Source organism: Danio rerio, chromosome 15 (assembly GCF_052040795.2).
Source record: "Danio rerio strain M-AB ecotype USA chromosome 15, GRCz13ab, whole genome shotgun sequence".
Lineage (NCBI taxonomy): Eukaryota > Metazoa > Chordata > Actinopteri > Cypriniformes > Danionidae > Danio > Danio rerio.
The window spans coordinates 195,001-214,292 of record NC_141035.1 but is presented as its reverse complement, the minus strand read 5'-3'; the positions used below and the strand labels follow the sequence as shown (position 1 = coordinate 214,292).

The window sequence follows — 19,292 nt, the reverse complement described above, 5'->3', positions numbered from 1 at the left end:
TGTGTGTGTGTGTGTGTGTGTGTGTGTGTGTCCTGCAGTCTCCTCCTCCTCTGTGGTTCCTCCTGAACACTGCAGTAGCTCCAGTCAGCGCCTCTTCCTCACACCTGCTGTCCTCTTCTTGATGTTGCCGGGTCAGCAGCTCGTCGTGTGTGTTATTGTGTGTGTACTGTCATTTATTCAGTCTGTAGTTTCCGTCTGCTTTTGGAAACATCATTGGCTGGGTTTGGGGGGTAGGTTCGGTAATGGATGTCCAAACTCAGTCTTGAAGGGCCGGTGTCCTGCAGAGTTGTGCCCAATCCTAACTCTGTTTTGTACCCCTTCCCTTTGCGTTTGGCCCTTGAAACAGAGTGTGAATGGGAAGGACTTCAAAATGTACCCTTAAGGGCGCACTCACTGCCTTGAACTGTGCAGAAGCTCGATTGTCCCCCTCGGCCTGCACTCACACTGCATTTGTACCCACCGGACCTGAGCACGCTTACGTCATAGATGATGCTCTGTTCAGTTTAACGGAAGAGAAGCGCTCTCGCTCAGCACAGTGGACTAGGCATGGGACGATAACCGTGTTCAAGGTAGAGATCTGCGCAGGACTAAATTTTGAATCCCGCTCCCGCCCGCACCCGCCAGGTCTTAGCCCGAACCTGATCGCTCCCACTTACATTCAGCATTTGTTGTCCCGCTGCCCGACCCGCCCCGCCCCGTTTTCTACCCGCCGCGCCCGATCCAGCTAAAGGGATCCGAAACCGAAAATCACCACACACACACACACACACACACACACACACACACACACACACACACTGACAAATCTCTCTCTCTCTCATTCCCGCGCGCGCGCACTAACACACACACATAAGCACCAAGCACACACACACACAGGCAAAGCTCTCTCTCATTCGCGAGCGCGCACTAACACACACACACAAACATAAGCACCAAGCACACACACAGGCAAAGCTCTCTCTCTCTTACACACACACACACACACACACACACACACACAGACCTCTCATTCACGCGTGCGCACACATACACACACTCACACAGCTACAAACAAGCTAAACACAGCATTGCACTATTTCATTTACGCACATACATACCCGTGCTAGCTCGGGAGTCGGGAGTGATATTGCTAGACAGCCCGCTCACATCCCAAATTAAACCTGTTACCGACCGCTCCCGTGATTTATTACGAGATTTATTCCCGCGCCACAGAAATCTGGTCGGGTCCCGTGGCGCACCTGCAGACCTGTAGTTCAGGGTATACCGCGGTTTGGAAAAGTCAAGGCTTTAAAACCCTCAAAATCTTCGGCTACACCGTTCCTAAGACATGAGCAATATTTGTCATTTACTTTGTGTTTTTAGCAATAAAGCGATGTGATGTGAGTGCGGGCCGTCGGGGGAGACGGAAGGGGGAACAAGCATGCTTTGGCCTGGGTAAAGGCAACTGTGCACAGTGTGAGTACACCCTCAGGGACGTGTGCTGTAATGTAGGCTGATCTGCATAACAAGACGAGCTGCCTAAATCTGTGGTGTTACCCGAGTGTTCATCTCTGTCAAAACAAGAACATCTGTCAGCAGACGTCCTCCATTTGCTGAAACTCAGAGAAATCTGAGGCCAAATGAAGACTCAGAATCAGCCCAGAGTGGATCAAACGACCCCGCAGCACACAGGGGTAAATGTAGAGCTCTAGAACTTCAGACGGCGCTGCTGATTATAAAGATGCCATTTAATTACACGTTCCAGACGTCAGAGTCTCCTGGTCATCTAGATGGGGGTGTAGATATGGTTTAGATAGGATTGTCAAATGGCTGCCGAGGGAACAGACCTTCCTGAAAAGGCACTTTGACTCTGATCAGGGACATCGGTGTGAATCTGCTCGTCACGTTGAGCTGAATGAACACAGTGATGGGGTCAGGGGTCACTGAAGACCCAGAGAATCATTCACAGCGTCCACTGCGGCTCCGCTTTCCTCCTCAGGGATCCCGATTACCCAGAATGCCCCCCACCGGATGCTTTTCATCAGGCTAATGGAGTCTGCACCGATGAACCTCAGTCTGCTGCTGTGTATTGATCAGTCGACCCGCAGCTGAACACTGGGTCAAACACACAACAGCAGCTGGCTTTAGTGATGCCAGAACTCCGGCTCAGGGCTCAGCGCAGGGCTTCCCTCATGCCTGTGTGTCTTACCTCATCAGAGCTCTCTCTTCCTCCATGCTGTTCAGTGCAGTTCTGCATGTGTTTCACCTAACGCTTTAAGAGGTTAAGAGCTGTCTGTTAGTGACGTGTGAGACTGAGTCCTAAAAACATTCAGCACAACAAGACTCCAGCAACAAACTGTTGTTCTGTCAGCAGCAGACGCGACACTTGAACATTCAGAAAAGCAGACTCGAGCCCGGCACTGCAAACACATGCTCAGGCTTATGATCACCCGGATGCATATTAAACCTGTCTGACATTACTGAAGGAGATGCTGAGTGACTGATGCTGGTTTGCACCGCGTCACAGCTGTAATGGTCATGTGACACTGGCACTGCTGCGCTCAGGTGTTTCTGTACAGCGGTCCACATTTGAAGAGGAACAAAACCTTCCATCAGAGTCAACCCAAAACAACTGAACAACAGCCCGACTGATCTCAGGAGAGGTTTAGACCTGATCTTATCTTAGACTAGTGAAGATGGTCTTGGATATCAGCATGCAGCATCATTCATGAGAACAAGACAAGATTAAGATGTAGTCGAAGAGATCAAATCTAGCGGACATTAATATAATGTACAATAATGCACAGCACTGGAGACTGTGAGTTCCCATCGGCAGTCAGTAGAGTCTCCGCAGTGCTGCGCAGCTCTTCCTCTGTGTAATCTGCTGTATTTGCATTGTCAGTGCAGTTCACCTGCTCAGACGAGAGCCGCTGTTATCATCAACACAGACACAGAGACATGCAAAACACTGCGTCAGGGAACACAGAGCTCCTGGTGTGTGTGTGTGTGTGTGTGTGTGCAGAACTGGTCTTTATACTGGTCATCAGTGCATTAACATCTCTCTGAGCAGTGCGTGTCAGAATGAGGCATCGTCATGTGTATTACAGGAGACAGGATGGGGGTCAGGGGCCAAGTGAAGGGTCAGAGGTCACAGAGAGGCAGATGGTCAACAGTGAGCTGGACTGTCCTCTGATCAACACACACACACACATGGATGATGACAGTGTGTTGGTGGGTGTTACCTGCTCAGAGTCCAGTCATCATCAAAGCCAGCACTCTTCATATACAGCTGAGGGCAGAATCATCAACAGATGCAGGAGTTCCTCTCAGTGTTTCCTCTAATATTTGATCTTCTAGAGAAAGTCTTATTCGTTTTATTTGGGCCAGAATAAAAGCTGTTTTTATTAGTTTTAAAGCCATTTTCAGCAATATTAGTGTTGGATTGTCTCCAGAACACACCACTGTTATACAATGACTTGCCTAATTACCCTAACTTTACCCTAATTACCCTAGTGAAGCCTTTACATGTCACTTTAAGATGAACACTAGTGTCTTGAAGAACTAGTCTAATATGATGTGCTGTCATCATGCAGAAGAGGAAACACATCAGCTATTAGAGATGAGTTATGAACACTGTTATGATCAGAGATGTGTTGGGGGAAATCTGCACCTGGTTACTGTATACTGTGCACTGTAGAGACTCACAATCCAGTAATATTCCCAGTGAGCCACACTCTGAAAGCAAATGTAGGAGTTCACTCATTTCTTTACTGATCAGATCAATGCTATCAGAAAGGCCATCAGCTCATCCAATCAGCCGAGTAGTGTCGCTCAACCACTCAAGAAATCAGACATTATTTCATGGCAATTAATGGTCAAATCTTAGAAGAGATCGTGCAAATTATGAACACACTGCAGTGTTGACTCGCTCCACACATCATTCCTCAGAACTGTTCACCTGTGTAGAAACGGATCTTCTAACCGTGGTAAATGCTTCACTCTCTCGGGGATTTTCCAAACTCACTAAAACGAGACGAGCAGAGCTGGAGGAGTGGTGGGTGAGTGTGTTCTGTTGGGTTCAGCTCATCATCTGTGTGTGTGTGTGTGTGTCCTGCAGGTGCTGTGAGTGTGGATCGTCTCTCTCGCACTGGTACTATGAGAAGGACGGACGGCTCTTCTGTAAGAAGGACTACTGGGCTAAATTCGGGGAGCTGTGCCACGGCTGCTCTGAGCCAATCAGCACCGGCCTCATCATGGTGAGTGTGTGTGTGTGTGTGTGTGTGTGTGTGTGTGTGTGATCTCCAGTTACACTGCTTCATTCACACATCCTCACATCCGCAGCTCGCCCGTGTGTCCATGAAAGAGCTGGATCTATAATTCACTCACACACACACACATACACACACACACACACACACACACACACACACTCTTAATGAAGGGAAAGTGTGTTGTGTGAATGCAGCGCTGCTGATTCTGCAGGATCTGATTATTGGACTGAAGCGTTTCAATCATTCATGAGCTGCTGGAGTCATTCATTCTGCCTCACACACACACACGCACACACACACACACACACACACACAGGAACTATCACTAGTGAAAATAAATGGTGTTTCTGTGTGGAGTTTGCATGTTCTCCCCGTGTTGGCGTGGGTTTCTTCCAGGTTCCCCCACAGTCCAAACACATGCGGCACAGGTGAATTGGGCCGGTGTATGGATGTTTTCCATTGATGGGTTGCAGCTGGAAGGGCATCCACTGCGTGAAACATATGCTGGATAAGTTGGCGGTTCGTCCCGCTGTGGTGACCCCTGATTAATAAAGGGACTAAGCTGAAAAGAAAATGAATGAGTGCACTTGCAGAATAACACTAGAACGCTACTAGTTAACGAAGAGCACACTAGGAACACTCAGTGAGTGCGCACTTAAGTTCTCGAGTATGGGATGCAGTGTTTGGTTTGCACAGGTCACGCATGCGTCTTCATCTGTGAGTGCTGTTGAATAATGTCATATAATAATGTGAATAATGACAGACGTGTGGAGAGGGTTAAAGAGAGCAGGTGAAGGCCTGGTCTGAGGTCAGCCGTCTCTCTCTGCTGGGTCTATAGTTCAGATCACACACTTGACTCTTAAAGTGCAGGTGCAGCGACCAGCATGATGAGCACACACACACGTCTGCATTCTGTCTGTGTGTTTGCTGTCAGTGGGACCGAGACTGGGTGAAGAATCAAAAAAAAAAAACAAAACCAGGGTCGGTGTCCTGGAGAGTTTAGCTCCAACTTGCCTCAACACACCTGTAAGGATGTTTCTAGAAAGTCTAGTAAGAGCTTGATCAGCTAGCCCAGGTGTGTCTGATTGGGGTTGGAACTAAACTTTGCAGGACACCGGCCCTCCAGGACTGAGATTGGACATCTATGATCTAGACACTTGCTGGGCATAGCCGGGAACTAAACATCCCAGAAACATCACATTATTTCTGTTTAGTGATGAGACTGTAGTCTGAGCAGAGTCAGAGCGCACTGTCCTCATCAAATCAATCAACATCAAGACATGATCAGATTCATTGAGCTCAAATCAGCTAAATCTAGAGGCCTTTACCTTTCATAGACACACTTCTGACACCAGATCAGCAACTAGAAGAGCAGATATTATCTGTGTTCATAAAAGACTTTAGTCAGGTAGTGTAGTGTATATTATTCAAGCAAACCCAGCTTCATCGTGTTGATCAGTTCCTCTGAGTGAATCCACAGCTGGACTCTGCTCAGGGTGAAGCGTGTGGTCTGCAGAGCTGCTTCTCCACACTGACTGATTTACAGCCTGAGGCAGTCAGTCCTGTAATGAAGCCCTGCGTCTGCGGGATAAGTGGATTACTGATGCTCTTCCTCATCCCACTGATGGACACACATCTTCATTAGTGCTGGACTGAGGAGCATCTGCTGATGAAGACTCCGCTCAGCAGAACAGCCGGCACACACACACTACTCTGCTCTTTCTCTTAGTCTAAAGTCATGAAGGCATCTTCAAACAGTAAAGACGTTCAGTTAGCTTGCTTTATATCACAGAAGCAGAAGCTTTGAAAACGTGTTGCGCCAGTGGAAATGTTTTGTGTCTGAATTGCATTAAATGAATATAGAGCAGGATTCAGGAGAGGGTTTTACATGGTCCAGCTCCTGCAGGATTATGATCCCAGTGTCTCTTCGGCTGATCCAGAGTTGTGCAATGTCTTCCTGAAGTATGCGTATATCAGTTTGGATCTGCCATCTCTTTTTAAAGGTGACAGAATCCACTGCAACCAGCTCAGCTCAGCTCCTCCAAGTCATTTTGAGTGTCTGGTTATAAATATATAATCATAATGGACATTTCCTCACCCTGCACTTATTCCAGACACAATGCATTTCTTCCTTCTGTTGAACACAAGAGACCATAGTATGGGGAATATTGGAAACCGCCAGCCGCTGACATCCATATAGGAAACAAATAACTGCGGACATCAGCGGCTGAACATTCCTCAGATGATCATCGTTGTGTTCAACAGATAAAAGTCACTCAAGCAAGTGTGTACAGTGAGCAGTGTGAGTAAAACAGCCGTATTTTATGGATGATCTGTGCCTTTAAGTACTGAAGTGTAGCCAATGCTTGTGTGTTGTAGACTACTGAGATGTTCGTAGCATCAGACAGAGAGGAACCTGCTGTGAGCTTCATTAGCTGAGTGAGTCTCTCGTGTGGTGTTGTGTGGTGTAGCTGAGCGACCTGTAATGGAGTTTCATCCCATGAGGAGCCTTTAGATCATTCACTTATGAGGTTTCATCTGCGTTAAGAGCATGCCATCTCTCACAGACCCCCTCACATGCCTCTCAGAAGAGCTGTTACTAACCTTGAGTAATGAATCAGCCTCAGTCACGACACTGAGACGCATCCCACATCAGGGGAGATCCCTCACTAGGGCACACACTGAAGCAGAGTCTGGTTACTACCTGGATAAGAGACCACCGGGTAAACCAGGCTGCTGCCGGAAGCAGGATAAGTGAGGCCAGCAGGGGGCTCACCTTGGGGTCTGTGGGTCCTAATGCCCCAGTATAGTGATGTGTCCTGATGCTCCATTACAGTGTTTCCCCTGTCATTACATTAGGGGGCGCCCCGCCCTCCCAACGAGCGTTTGTGCGACTGCATATGATGGTTGTAGCAGGACTGGTTTTGATTTTTTTTTTTCTAAAATCGTGCTGTATCGCTCTTCCGATAATGGCGCGGGTGAGAGGGATCATGTGGTGAATGTTGATCCACCAGCCGAGATCCACCAAGTGTTTTTGGAGAGAGTGCAGGAAGACTCGCCGTGGGTTTACAACGAAAGCTGTGAGAGTGTCCACGGTCACTCTGCCCACCCTGGCGACAACACTGACTGCCTTCAGCTCCGGCGGCGAGAGCGTCAACATTCGCTACACTGATCTCGTGTTTAAAGGGGCGGTTGCAGCATATCGGTTGCATTCCTGCATAACACATGCTGTCTAGCGTGAAAATGTTGCGCACTTCTTATCAAACTCATTTAGCAATGGAAGATGGAGTTGTGTGTGGTGTGGCTTTGCTCCACTTCATTATCCAGTCTGAAATATCCTGAAGCAGCAGTACTGTTTGTGTTTTGTACTGTCGCATGAGATTCCCGCTTTTTTTAAGATATTATATATAACATTAATGCACATCAGTAACTCACCAGTAACTTATTTAACGTATGTTCCTGTATGAAAACACTGTAAATCATTGAAAATCCGGCGACCGCAATAATCAAACCTACTACTTTGACAGTATTGCACCGGTGGTCATCGCGAGAAGCCCGCTCTGCCTGCTCATATATTGGGCTTTCCACAAACACAGAAAAATCTAAAGCAGAGCATATAGTGAAAAAGAGTAGGGGTGTGTCCCTAGTTTATTATTATTATTATTATTATTATTATTATTATTATTATTATTATTATTATTATTATTATTATTATTATTTGCATTATTATTATTTTATCTTTTTATTTATCTTAATTATTATTGTTATTATTATTAATATTTTTATTTTGCTATTATTATTATTGTTGTTGTTATTATTATTATTATTATATTTATTATTGCTTTTATTATTATATTCTTCTTATTATTATTATTCTTATTTATTATTATTACTATTATTATTATTATTATATTTTCTATTTGTATATTATTATTATTATTATTATATTTTCTATTTGTATATTATTACTATTATTAATATTATTACTATTACTATATTTTCTATTTGTATATTTTTATTATTTATTATTTATTATTATTATTAATATTATCATTATTATTATTATTGTTATTATTATTATTATTATTATTTTATCTTTTTATTTATCTTAATTATTATTGTTATTATTATTCATATTTTTATTTTGCTATTACTATTATTGTTGTTGTTATTATTATTATTATATTTATTATTGCTTTTATTATTATATTCTTCTTCTTCTGCTTCTTCTTATTTATTATTATTACTATTATTATTATTATATTTTCTATTTGTATATTATTATTATTATTATTATTATTATTATTATTATTATTATTATTATTATTATCCTTCGTCCTGCTGTTGAGACACACTGAAGTGTTCACTCTCCTATCATCATCTGTGTCTGTCTGTGAGCTCAGTGATACAGGTGTGCTCTGGCTGTATTTACTCCTAACTCCTGATGACTCTCCTGATGCTTGTTTCTCTGCACTGGCTGAGTTCACTCAATAGTGGCGTGTTTTCCTCCCATGCTATCCTCTTATCACATATCCAGTGATGGGAAGTTCTGTGGTTCAGTGTTATTGAGGTATTCTGTTGAATGTGGGTCCGTCGGCTTGTCAGAACTACACTCCCTGATAACAGGTCTGCGCTGGTCCTCTATCCATCCAGTTAGGGCTAGTTTAAGGACCGCAGTGGGAGAGAGTTTCCTCATTGGCAGAATATTGGCCTCTGCATGAGCAGCCTTCATTCCACCCCTGGATGCCCTTACTATGCCCACACTGGCCCTAAAGCTGGGTTCACGCTGAATGAGAATGGAAGTATTTGCATGAGTAAATGAGAAACAAAGCCAATGCAAATGCGGGAGTACAGTTCCAGCAGACAATGATGTGGAATGCGTGACGTATTTGCCATGAACACACTGAGTTCGCCTCAGTCTCGTCTTCCACAGAACCTAACCCCCTGAACCCCCCTGTGCCCACAGAGAGGCAGCAGGAGCATGTGTTCAGGGCTGTCTCTCTCTGTCATGAAGCTCTTTCCTCCTGTCCTCCAGTCCACACACTGACTGGCTGAAGAGTTTCTGATGACAGCTTCCGGACCGCATCTGACTCTGGGTGCAGAGTTTAGCGTCTCCCCGAGACATCTGCTGTGTTGATTTGTAAACACCCTGCTGATAACGCCAGATTCTGCTTTCCTTTGGCTGCGGTTGCAGAGCGGAAGATCCTCTGAGAGACGGTGTGTGTGTGTGTGTGTGTGTCAGCGGAGGGCTGGGCTGAGTGGGGGAGGTGTGTGTGTGTGTGTGTGTGTGTGCGTACAGAAACACATGTGCTCTGCAGGAAGTGATGAAGTCACCCACTCGGAGAGAGACGGAGGGCGTGACACAGGGTTTCTGGGATGAGCTCAGTGCTGGGTGTGTGTGTGTGTGTGGGTCGAGTGTCGACACGGCGGTGTGGTGTTGTTATTCTGCGTTCGCTAGAATGATCCGCACGCTGTAGCTGGTGGTCATGATCGGGGATGTGTTTCACTGGGGCTTCTGCTGTCTCAAACTCTGGAGGAGGGAGAGGAAGGTAAGCTGAGAATGCTGCAGTGTCATCTCTTCTGCCGGCAGCACATGTCTGAAAGATGGAGCACAGTTCCTCCATCTTCACCTCCGCTGCTCAGCTGGACACGCATGTGGAGGATATTAGCATGTCGTAGTCATGTTAACGCATGCGTTTAGACGCAGCTCTGCCATTCTGACTGAAGTTCAGGGATTTCTGAAGCGTGAATACAGACGGCATGACCCGATTATTCTGCTGTGTGTTTGACTTGATCTAACTGGACCACTGGATCTAAACACTCCTAAATCAGTCAGAACTTTCCAGACAAGCTAAACGTACTGTGTCAGAAACAATGAGTCAAATGAAGTGAGGTAAACTAAGCTGAATAATCTGCCCACCTGATTTTGCTCTGTAATGATGTGATCTTTGGCAGATTATTGAGCTTGTTTTAGGGTGAAACTCGCCTCATTTTGACTTGTTATATTTAAAAACAGGACAATATTTACACTGGGTAGAAAACACTTCTTGATTGAAGTCATTTCAGATATTTGGACTCAGTGTTTTCTGCGGTGTGGTCGCTGTCATTAGCATCGCCTGTTCTCTGTGAGATTATTCTGCATCTTCTGGCGTGGTGTGGCATGGGGCATCCTCGACTGGTTAAGTGGGTCATGTGGAGAGTTTGTGTGTCACTGATGTCTGAGCGTATCCCTGTCTACAGCTGCTGATGCTGCACTAACAGCGCAGACACACACACACACACACATGCGCTGACATGGAAATGTGGGACAGTGCTCATCCTCATACTTTCTTCTAGAAAAATCTCTCAAATCAGTTTTGTCTGTAAAGCGGGTTAACAGAAGAGTTAAATAGATGCTGTAAGAGCCGGCGGCGCTGTACAGGTCTATCTACAGGAACACTAATGCTCTTCATCTTCACACACAGATGAAGATATTTTACAGTAAATCTGAAAACTCCCTCATCCTCCATAGACAGCAAGAGTCCCGAGACACTGGAGCATCTCAGCAGCTCTCAGATTTACTCTAAAACATCTTCATTTGTGTCTGAAGATGAATCAAGCTTTTGGGTGAACTGACCCTTTAATGAGCTCCGGTCTGTTTAACAGTTTGATCTGCCTGAGGTCAAGTGCAGTGTTCACAGCTGTGTGCAGTTCATTAAACACACTGGACACATATATATGCCTGCAGGACAGAGCGGACATTCACTCATGACTCTGACTGCGCTCCAGATGATCAAGCTCAGTGTTATTCCAGTGTTACACCAGTGTAATTCCAGTGTTATACCAGTGTAATTCCAGTGTTATACCAGTGTAATTCCAGTGTTACACCAGTGTAATTCCAGTGTTATACCAGTGTTATACCAGTGTAATTCCAGTGTTATTCCAGTGTTATACCAACGTTATTCCAGTGTAATTCCAGTGTTATATCAGTGTTATACCAGTGTAATTCCAGTGTTATTCCAGTGTTATACCAACGTTATTCCAGTGTAATTCCAGTGTTATATCAGTGTTATACCAGTGTAATTCCAGTGTTATTCCAGTGTTATACCAGTGTAATTCCAGTGTTATTCCAGTGTTATACCAACGTTATTCCAGTGTAATTCCAGTGTTATTCCAGTGTTATACCAGTGTAATTCCAGTGTTATTCCAGTGTTATACCAACGTTATTCCAGTGTAATTCCAGTGTTATATCAGTGTTATACCAGTGTAATTCCAGTGTTACACCAGTGTTATACCAGTGTAATTCCAGTGTTATTCCAGTGTTATACCAACGTTATTCCAGTGTAATTCCAGTGTTATATCAGTGTTATACCAGTGTAATTCCAGTGTTACACCAGTGTTATACCAGTGTAATTCCAGTGTTATTCCAGTGTTATACCAACGTTATTCCAGTGTAATTCCAGTGTTATATCAGTGTTATACCAGTGTAATTCCAGTGTAATTCCAGTGTTATATCAGTGTTATACCATTGTAATTCCAGTGTTATACCAGTGTTATACCAGTGTTATTCCAGTGTTATTCCAGTGTTATACCAACGTTATTCCAGTGTTATACCAGTGTAATTCCAGTGTTATATCAGTGTTATAGCAGTGTAATTCCAGTGTAATTCCAGTGTTATATCAGTGTTATACCAGTGTAATTCCAGTGTTATACCAGTGTTATACCAGTGTAATTCCAGTGTTATACCAGTGTTATACCAGTGTTATTCCAGTGTTATACCAACGTTATTCCAGTGTTATACCAGTGTAATTCCAGTGTTATACCAGTGTTATACCAGTGTTATTCCAGTGTTATACCAATGTTATTCCAGTGTTATTCCAGTGTTATTTCAGTGTTAATCCAGTGTTATACCAGTGTAATTCCAGTGTTATTCTAGCGTTATTTCAGTGTTATTCTAGTGTTATTTCAGTGTTATTCTAGTGTTATTTCAGTGTTATTCTAGTGTTATTTCAGTGTTATTCTAGGGTTCTGTTTTCAGTGTTATTCTAGTGTTATTTCAGTGTTATTGCAGTGTTATTTCAGTGTTGTTCTAGTGTTATTTCAGTGTTATTTAAGTGTTATTTCAGTGTTGTTCTAGTGTTATTTCAGTGTTAAAACGGTATGGACTGTTAGAGGTACTATTATCAGAGGTAGAGTCTGAATGCAATATCATCTGATTTGAAGCTGTCTGGAACACATTATTTTTGTGTCAGTGAGTGTGAATGCTGGTGTATGCACAGACCCCGGCTCTCAGACTCACATTCATTAATGAAACTGTGCTGTTGAGCTGATGGACAGCTGGCAGAAGGACGCGAGTGTGACTAGAAGCTGGTGAATTCCACTCTTTCACTTGTTTAAATGTCTATGTTGAAATCATTCATCAGACCAGTTGTTTCCAAACACACATTTACATGCGCAAACTTGCATCGACTGCTTGCTTTTGGTTGTTCATCTCTAATAGTTTAAGGATGTTTATTGTAGACATTTGACTGATCCAGATTCTGTATCCAGCTCCGGTGTTCGCTGTGACTGTAATCTTCATCATTGTTTTCTGTGTGAAAGTGAAACCTCTGTCTCCTTGAGACTCCCCCAAGACATCTCACGTCTGATCTCATCCACCCTGGAGACTTTTAGAAACTTTCCAGACCTGTTTCTCAAACGAGAGCTCTGCTGATTTCCCAATAGTAATATGTGTAATGTTATTTCCCTAAAAACATTCTGCTGTGTTTATCATGACATCTGCAAACATGTAGAGTTCACTGATAGTGTCATATGTAAATGAGGGAGTTTACATTAAAATACATCTACAGAAAGAAAAGCAGGTGAAGTATGACGTGTGTGTGTGTGTGTGTGTGTGTGTGTGTGTGTGTGTGTGTGTGGCTGTGTTGTCCTGCCTCCACTGGAAACGGTTGCAGTAGATTCAGAGTTTTGTCATGTGGGGGAGTGTGTATTATTTCGAGATGCGGTCGGGGTGTGTGTTGGTGGTCTGTCAGCTCTCTGTTCCGGCTTGGTTGAGTTTTTGTCAGGCAGACACTGAGATGAGGAAGCTGTGACCTCACCACACGATCATCATTTTCCCTCTTCTAAAAGGGTCTTTCACACATGAGCTAAACTGTACGTCGAAGATCATATCATCACATTTAGATGAAAATAAGCAAATGCTGTTCTTACTCAGAGTTTCTGTCTGGGTTTTAGTCCAAATAACTAAAAACTCTTAAATGAAGAAACATTTTGTAGACAAGAAACACATATAGTGCTGTGTTCAGAGATAATGAGTCAAAATGAAGAGAGTTTCTCCTCAAAACAAGCAGGATAATCTGACAATGAGGGAAGCAGAAATAATCATATGTCAACAGGAAAAATAACAATATTCTGCTTCAGTTAGTCTGAAAGGGTCAGTTTCAGAGAGCTGGAGAAGATTATCAGTGTGCTGTTCTCAGCTCAAACACACACACACACTCTAGACACAGCAGAGACAGCTTGTGTAAAGGGTCACGTAATAGGTCGCCTTTAAAAACTGCACACTTGTTTGGTTTAGTATCTCACAAGCTAAAAAACACGAGGACGCACTGATCTAGACTGATCTCTGTGCGTCTGATGTTAGCTGATCTCAGTGTTTGTGTGTTTGCAGGTCGCTGGAGAGCAGAAGTATCACCCAGAGTGCTTCAGCTGTCTGAGCTGTGGAGCGTTCATCGGTGACGGAGACACGTACGCTCTGGTGGAGAGATCCAAACTGTACTGGTGAGACATACAAGATACCCTTTCATATCACAACATGCACATCTGCAATCATCACATCACAGGACATGCATGATGAGTCAGTGTTATACAGTGCATGCCGAAACTATTGATAGCGCTTGACTTTTTCCACATTTCTGTATGTTACAGTCTTATTCCAAAATGGAGTAAATTAATTTATTTCCTCAGCATGTACATCAGTGTTCTCAGCGTTTACTCAATACTCTGTTGATGCTACTTTGTCAGTGATTACAGCCTCAAGTCTTTCTGAATATGATGCACAGGCTCTGCACGTCTGTCTTTGGGGATGTTTGCCCGTTCCTCTTTGCAGGACCTCTCCAGCTCTCTCAGGTTGGATGGGAAGTGACGGTGTGCAGCCATTTTCAGATCTCTCCAGAGATGTTCAATAGGATTTAGATCTGGGCTCTGGTTGGGCCACTCAAGGACATTCCCCGAGTTGTTGTTGTGCCGCTGCATTGATATGTTGGCGGTGTGCTTTGGGTCATTGTCCTGCTGGAAGATGAAGCGTCGCCCCAGTCTGAGGTGGAGAGCACTCTTGTGCAGGTCTTCATTCAGGATGTCTCTGTACATCGCTGCATTCATCTTTCCCTCTATCCTGACTAGTCTTCCAGTTCCTGCTGCTGAAACACATCCCCACAGCATGATGCCGACACCACCATGCTTCACTGTAGGGATGCTGTTAGCCTGCTGATGAGCGCCGCCTGCTGTTCTCCACACGTAACGCCTGCCGTTCACTCCAAACAGTTCAGTTTGAGTCTCATCAGAGCAGAGAGTTTAGTTTCTGATGCTCTGAGAGTCCTTCAGATGGTAAACTCCAGGCGGGGAGTGTCTTCCGTCTGGCCGCTCTACCATACAGATGCCTGATTGGTGGATTGCTGCACAGATGGTTGTCCTTCTGTAAGGTTCTCCTCTCTCCACAGAAGAACGCTGGAGCTCAGACAGAGTGACAATCGGGTTATTGATCACCTGACTGAGGCTCTTCTGCCCCGATCACTCAGCTTAGATGGCCGGCCAGCTCTAGGAAGAGTCCTGCTGGTTAAACATCTTCCACTTAGGATGATGGATACCGCTGTGCTCACTGGAGCTTTCAGAGCAGCAGAAATGTTTCTGTCACCTTCCCCAGCTTCCTGCCTCCAGACAATCCTGTCCAGGAGGTCTACAGACAGTTCCTTTGTCTTCATGCTTGGTTTGTGCTTTGTCATGCACTGTCAACCCTGGGCCCTTATATAGACAGGTGTAGCCTTTTCAGATCATGTCCATCAGCTGAATTAAGCACAGCTGAACTCCAATGAAGCTGCTGAGACATCTCCAGAATGATCAGAGGAAGCAGAATTAACCTTGCTTCACACCAAACGCTGTCAATACTGATGTAAATCTGATTTATCCGCTCTTTATATTTTGTAATAAGTTTGCAACAATTTCACAAACTCTGTGTTCACATTGTCATTATGGAGGATTGTGTGTAGAATGTTGAGGAAATGAAAGAATTTACTCCATTTTGGAATAAGGCTGTAACATAAACACATGTGGAAAAGGGAAGCGCGATCAACCCTCTCCTGATGCTCTGTATCTGACAAGGAGGCACAGTGGAGTCACTGCAGAGTTGACCCACAATACAGCGATGGTTTGAGCTTTGAGTTAAGCCACAAGAAACTTTACTACAATTAGTAACTCAATAAAAAAAGATCATTTCATTCATTCATTCATTCATTTTCAGCTTAGTCCCTTTATTAATCTGGGGTCAACACAGCGGAATGAACCGCCCAAAAAAAGATCAATAAACTGAATTATTAACACAGTCAAGACTGCAGTGTTGTTTCACTTCTGATTATTGAGTTTCTGTAGCCGAGTACTGTTAGAGCCCCCTGAAAACACACAGCACTGTTCACTCTTCAGTCTGCGGTGTTCATCTGAGCTCTTGATTCAGAATCATCTCCATCAGTCAGAGTTAACACATCGAGGATGTGCATATCACAATATCTATTGCAGAAACAGCTGCACATGCTCACTATCCTCCAGACCGACCAGCCAGTCGATGCTCTTTACACAAGAAACAGAATCTAATCCAGAGATGGACGGCTCATTAATGTGTAGTGTTGTGTGGGTGTGATGCTGCTCTGCGGGAGACTGAGATGTGCCTCTTCATCACCTAAAGGATTGTTCATGTGCTCAATAACACACAGTGTTTCAGTGGTGTGTTCACCAAGCAGAATGCAGTTTTGATCATGTCATTATTTGTAGTTAAGTTCAGCCGTCATCAGTCATGTTCATGTCAGCGGTCAGCTTGATGTATGTGAGTCACAACGGCTTATGAATGAGTCTGTAAGAGTCCTGTGAATGCTGTTGTCAAGGTCAAGTGTGTTTATACAGCAGCTGAAAGATCAAGAGCTGACCACAGTGATGCACAGCCACAGTATAAACTCCCAACACATCCCAATACTATACACTGGAAACATCCAATGATGCAGGCAAACATTTACTAAAGCGTATGAACTAACAGAACAGCGGCAGTGTGGTGGTGTTTACCAGCGTGTTTCCTGCCCGCTCGTACATGTGTGATGTGTTTATAGGCTTCATTTATTATCTGATGTATGAAGAGCTGTGCTAATGCTGTATACTGATTGTTGGTCTGTGGTAAATGTGTATAATGACATGCGTTTGACCAAGTGGTACTGTTCATGAGGACGTGCCTTGTGTTCTGATAATTAAAAACTGTTTAAAATCACACTCAATCAGGCGTTTGGCATTGATAATCATCCACATGTGTGTGTGTGAGGGTGGGCTTAGGGGTAGGGTTGAGGAAGGAGCTTATAATAAGTGTTTTTACAGTATAAAATACATTACACTGATGGAGAGTCCTCATAAATCACTTAATACCAACATGTGTGTGTCTCCCTCCAGTGGCCACTGTTATTACCGCAGCATCGTGACTCCGGTCAGCCTGCCCGACTCGCCCTGCTCCAGGATTCCTCACACCGTCACACTCGTCTCCATTCCTGCATCCACCGACGGCAAGAGAGGATTCTCCGTGTCCATCGATCAGGCCTCCAGTCCCAACGGATACAGCCCTGAACACAAACGCACCGTCAGAGTCTCACAGTGAGTGTGTGTCCCGCAAACACACTCCAGGACACATCTGAAGAGTAGACTACTGACAGAAGTGAAGACTCAGCACTTCATCATGTGTCATCTTCAGCTGATGTAGCTTCATCACTGAGAAACACAAACTGTTTACATAAATGCCTTGATGATCTAAAAGCTCACCTGAAATCAGACGTTATCAGGACATTATCAGACCACATACATTATCAGACCACATACATTATCAGGACATTATTAAACACCAGACATTATCAGGACATTATCAGACCCCATACAATAGCAGGACATTATCAGACCATATACATTATCAGGGCATTATCAGACACCAGACATTATCAGGACATTATTAAACCCCAGACATTATCAGGACATTATCAGACCCTATACATTATCAGGACATTATCAGACCCCAGACATTATCAGGACATTATTAAACCCCAGACATTATCAGGACATTATCAGACCCTATACATTATCAGGACATTATCAGACCCCAGACATTACCAGAGTATTATCTGACCACATACATTATCAGGGCATTATCAGACCCCAGACATTATCAGACCCCAGACATTATCAGACCCCATGCATTATCAGGAATATTCAGAGTTTAGGAGCCATATATGTGAAGGCTTGACCACCTTTAGTGGACTTTTTTATTCTGGGAACTATCACAAGCCCTAAGTCAGGAGATCCTAAAGTTACTAAGTTAATTAATTATGCTGCTGCATTGTGCTGGTGTTGCTAACACGTCACATTTTAGAGTTGATGCTGCTAGTTTCTAAGGTTTGTATGTGTGTGTGTGTGTGTGTGTGTGTGTGTGTGTGTGTGTGTGTTCAGGGTGTACCCAGACTGCATCAGTCCGGATGTCAAGAACTCTATTCATGTTGGCGATCGCATCCTGGAGATCAATGGAACGCCAATCCAGAATGTTCCTCTGGACGAGGTGAACAACCCTGCTTACCTACACACACCTTCTCCATTAGTACAGTATAGAGTGCATCAGGAAAACATTCACTGCTCTTCACTGTTTACTTGTCTATGTTACGTTACAGTCTTACTCCAAGATTTAGTTCATTATCTCCTCAAACTCCTGCAAACAAAATCACAAGAAGACATCTTGGGAAAACTGTTTAAAGTCTTTGTGCATCTGTTAAAAATTAAGACTGAAAATATTGCTTGTGCAGGAGTATTGACAGCCTTTGCTCAGTACTGTGTTGAAGCTCCGCTTACAGCCTCCAGTGTTTGAGCATTGAGCAGTGTCTGCTCTTCTCCACCTCAGTTCCTCTGGAGCTCCATCAGGCTCTCGTGATGTTCAGCAGGGTTATGGTTCGGTCACTCCACACAACGACACAAGTCTGGGAGAAATTAAGACAGTTCCAGACCATTGTAGATCTTAAAGTCTGTAAATATGTTTCCCAATAATGTTTGACATGTGTGTGAGTGTCAATGGTGGACCTCTCTGTCCAGATAAATACAAAATAAAGTTGCTTCAGATCTGCCTGATGCTGGGAGGAAGCGCCCATGTTCCCTAATCTGTCATTGCTGTGTGCATGTGTGTGTGTGTGTGTGTGTGTGTGTGTGCATGTGTGTGTGTGTGTGTGTGTGTGTGTGTGTGTGTGTGTGTGTGTGTGTCAGATCGATCTGCTGATCCAGGAAACCAGTCGTCTGCTGCAGTTGACCATAGAGCACGATCCCCATGATCAGGGCCCGTCTGTGGATCATGTGGATGGGGGTCCATCACCTTCTGGAGGCCCGAGCCCCATCACACGTCCACCCAGCCAGGATATCAGCAACCTGCGCTCTCGCATCATTACGTCAGTGCCATTCTGCATCTCTGAGTGTTATTCTGGAGCTCTGTGGGTCAGCTGATCAGTGTGTGTGTGTGTGTGTGTGTGTGCAGGCGCAGCTACAGCATCGACAAGTCCCCAAGCTCCAGCAGTGCTCCGTCTCCTCTGTCTCTGAGGAAGGACATCGGCCGCTCTGAGTCTCTGCGCGGGGTCTCCAACCGCACACACCGCATATTCAGAGCCTCCGACCTGATCCATGGAGAGGTGCTGGGCACAGGCTGCTTCGGACAAGCCATCAAGGTCAGCACAAGCACACATACGCACACACACACACACACGTCTTCATGGATGAGTGTGTCTGTTTGACTCTTAT

The 19,292-nt window shown here is 44.4% G+C and overlaps 1 protein-coding gene and 1 long non-coding RNA gene across 14 annotated transcripts in view; one reads left to right on the top strand and one right to left on the bottom strand.

Moving 5' to 3' along the window:
- Nucleotides 1–19,292, top strand: part of limk1a (LIM domain kinase 1a) — a 37,136-nt gene that overhangs the window by 9,664 nt on the left and 8,180 nt on the right. For 8 of the 13 annotated variants that reach the window (XR_015508792.1, XR_015508791.1, XR_015508793.1 and 5 more), the window contains 6 exon segments: nt 4,097–4,235; nt 13,900–14,009; nt 16,929–17,126; nt 17,970–18,075; nt 18,768–18,946; nt 19,033–19,219. Coding sequence is in view for 6 of the 13 variants with exons in the window: in XM_087283300.1 (XP_087139426.1) it covers nt 4,097–4,235; nt 13,900–14,009; nt 16,929–17,126; nt 17,970–18,075; nt 18,768–18,946; nt 19,033–19,219 (919 nt within the window). In the remaining 7 variants the exon portion in view is untranslated. 13 annotated transcript variants of the gene reach the window in all.
- On the bottom strand, nt 1,244–5,209 carry LOC147840480 (uncharacterized). Its single transcript, XR_015509009.1, has 3 exons — nt 4,529–5,209; nt 4,362–4,410; nt 1,244–3,929 (listed from the first exon to the last, which is right to left on the bottom strand). It is a non-coding gene; the product is annotated as an uncharacterized LOC147840480 (long non-coding RNA).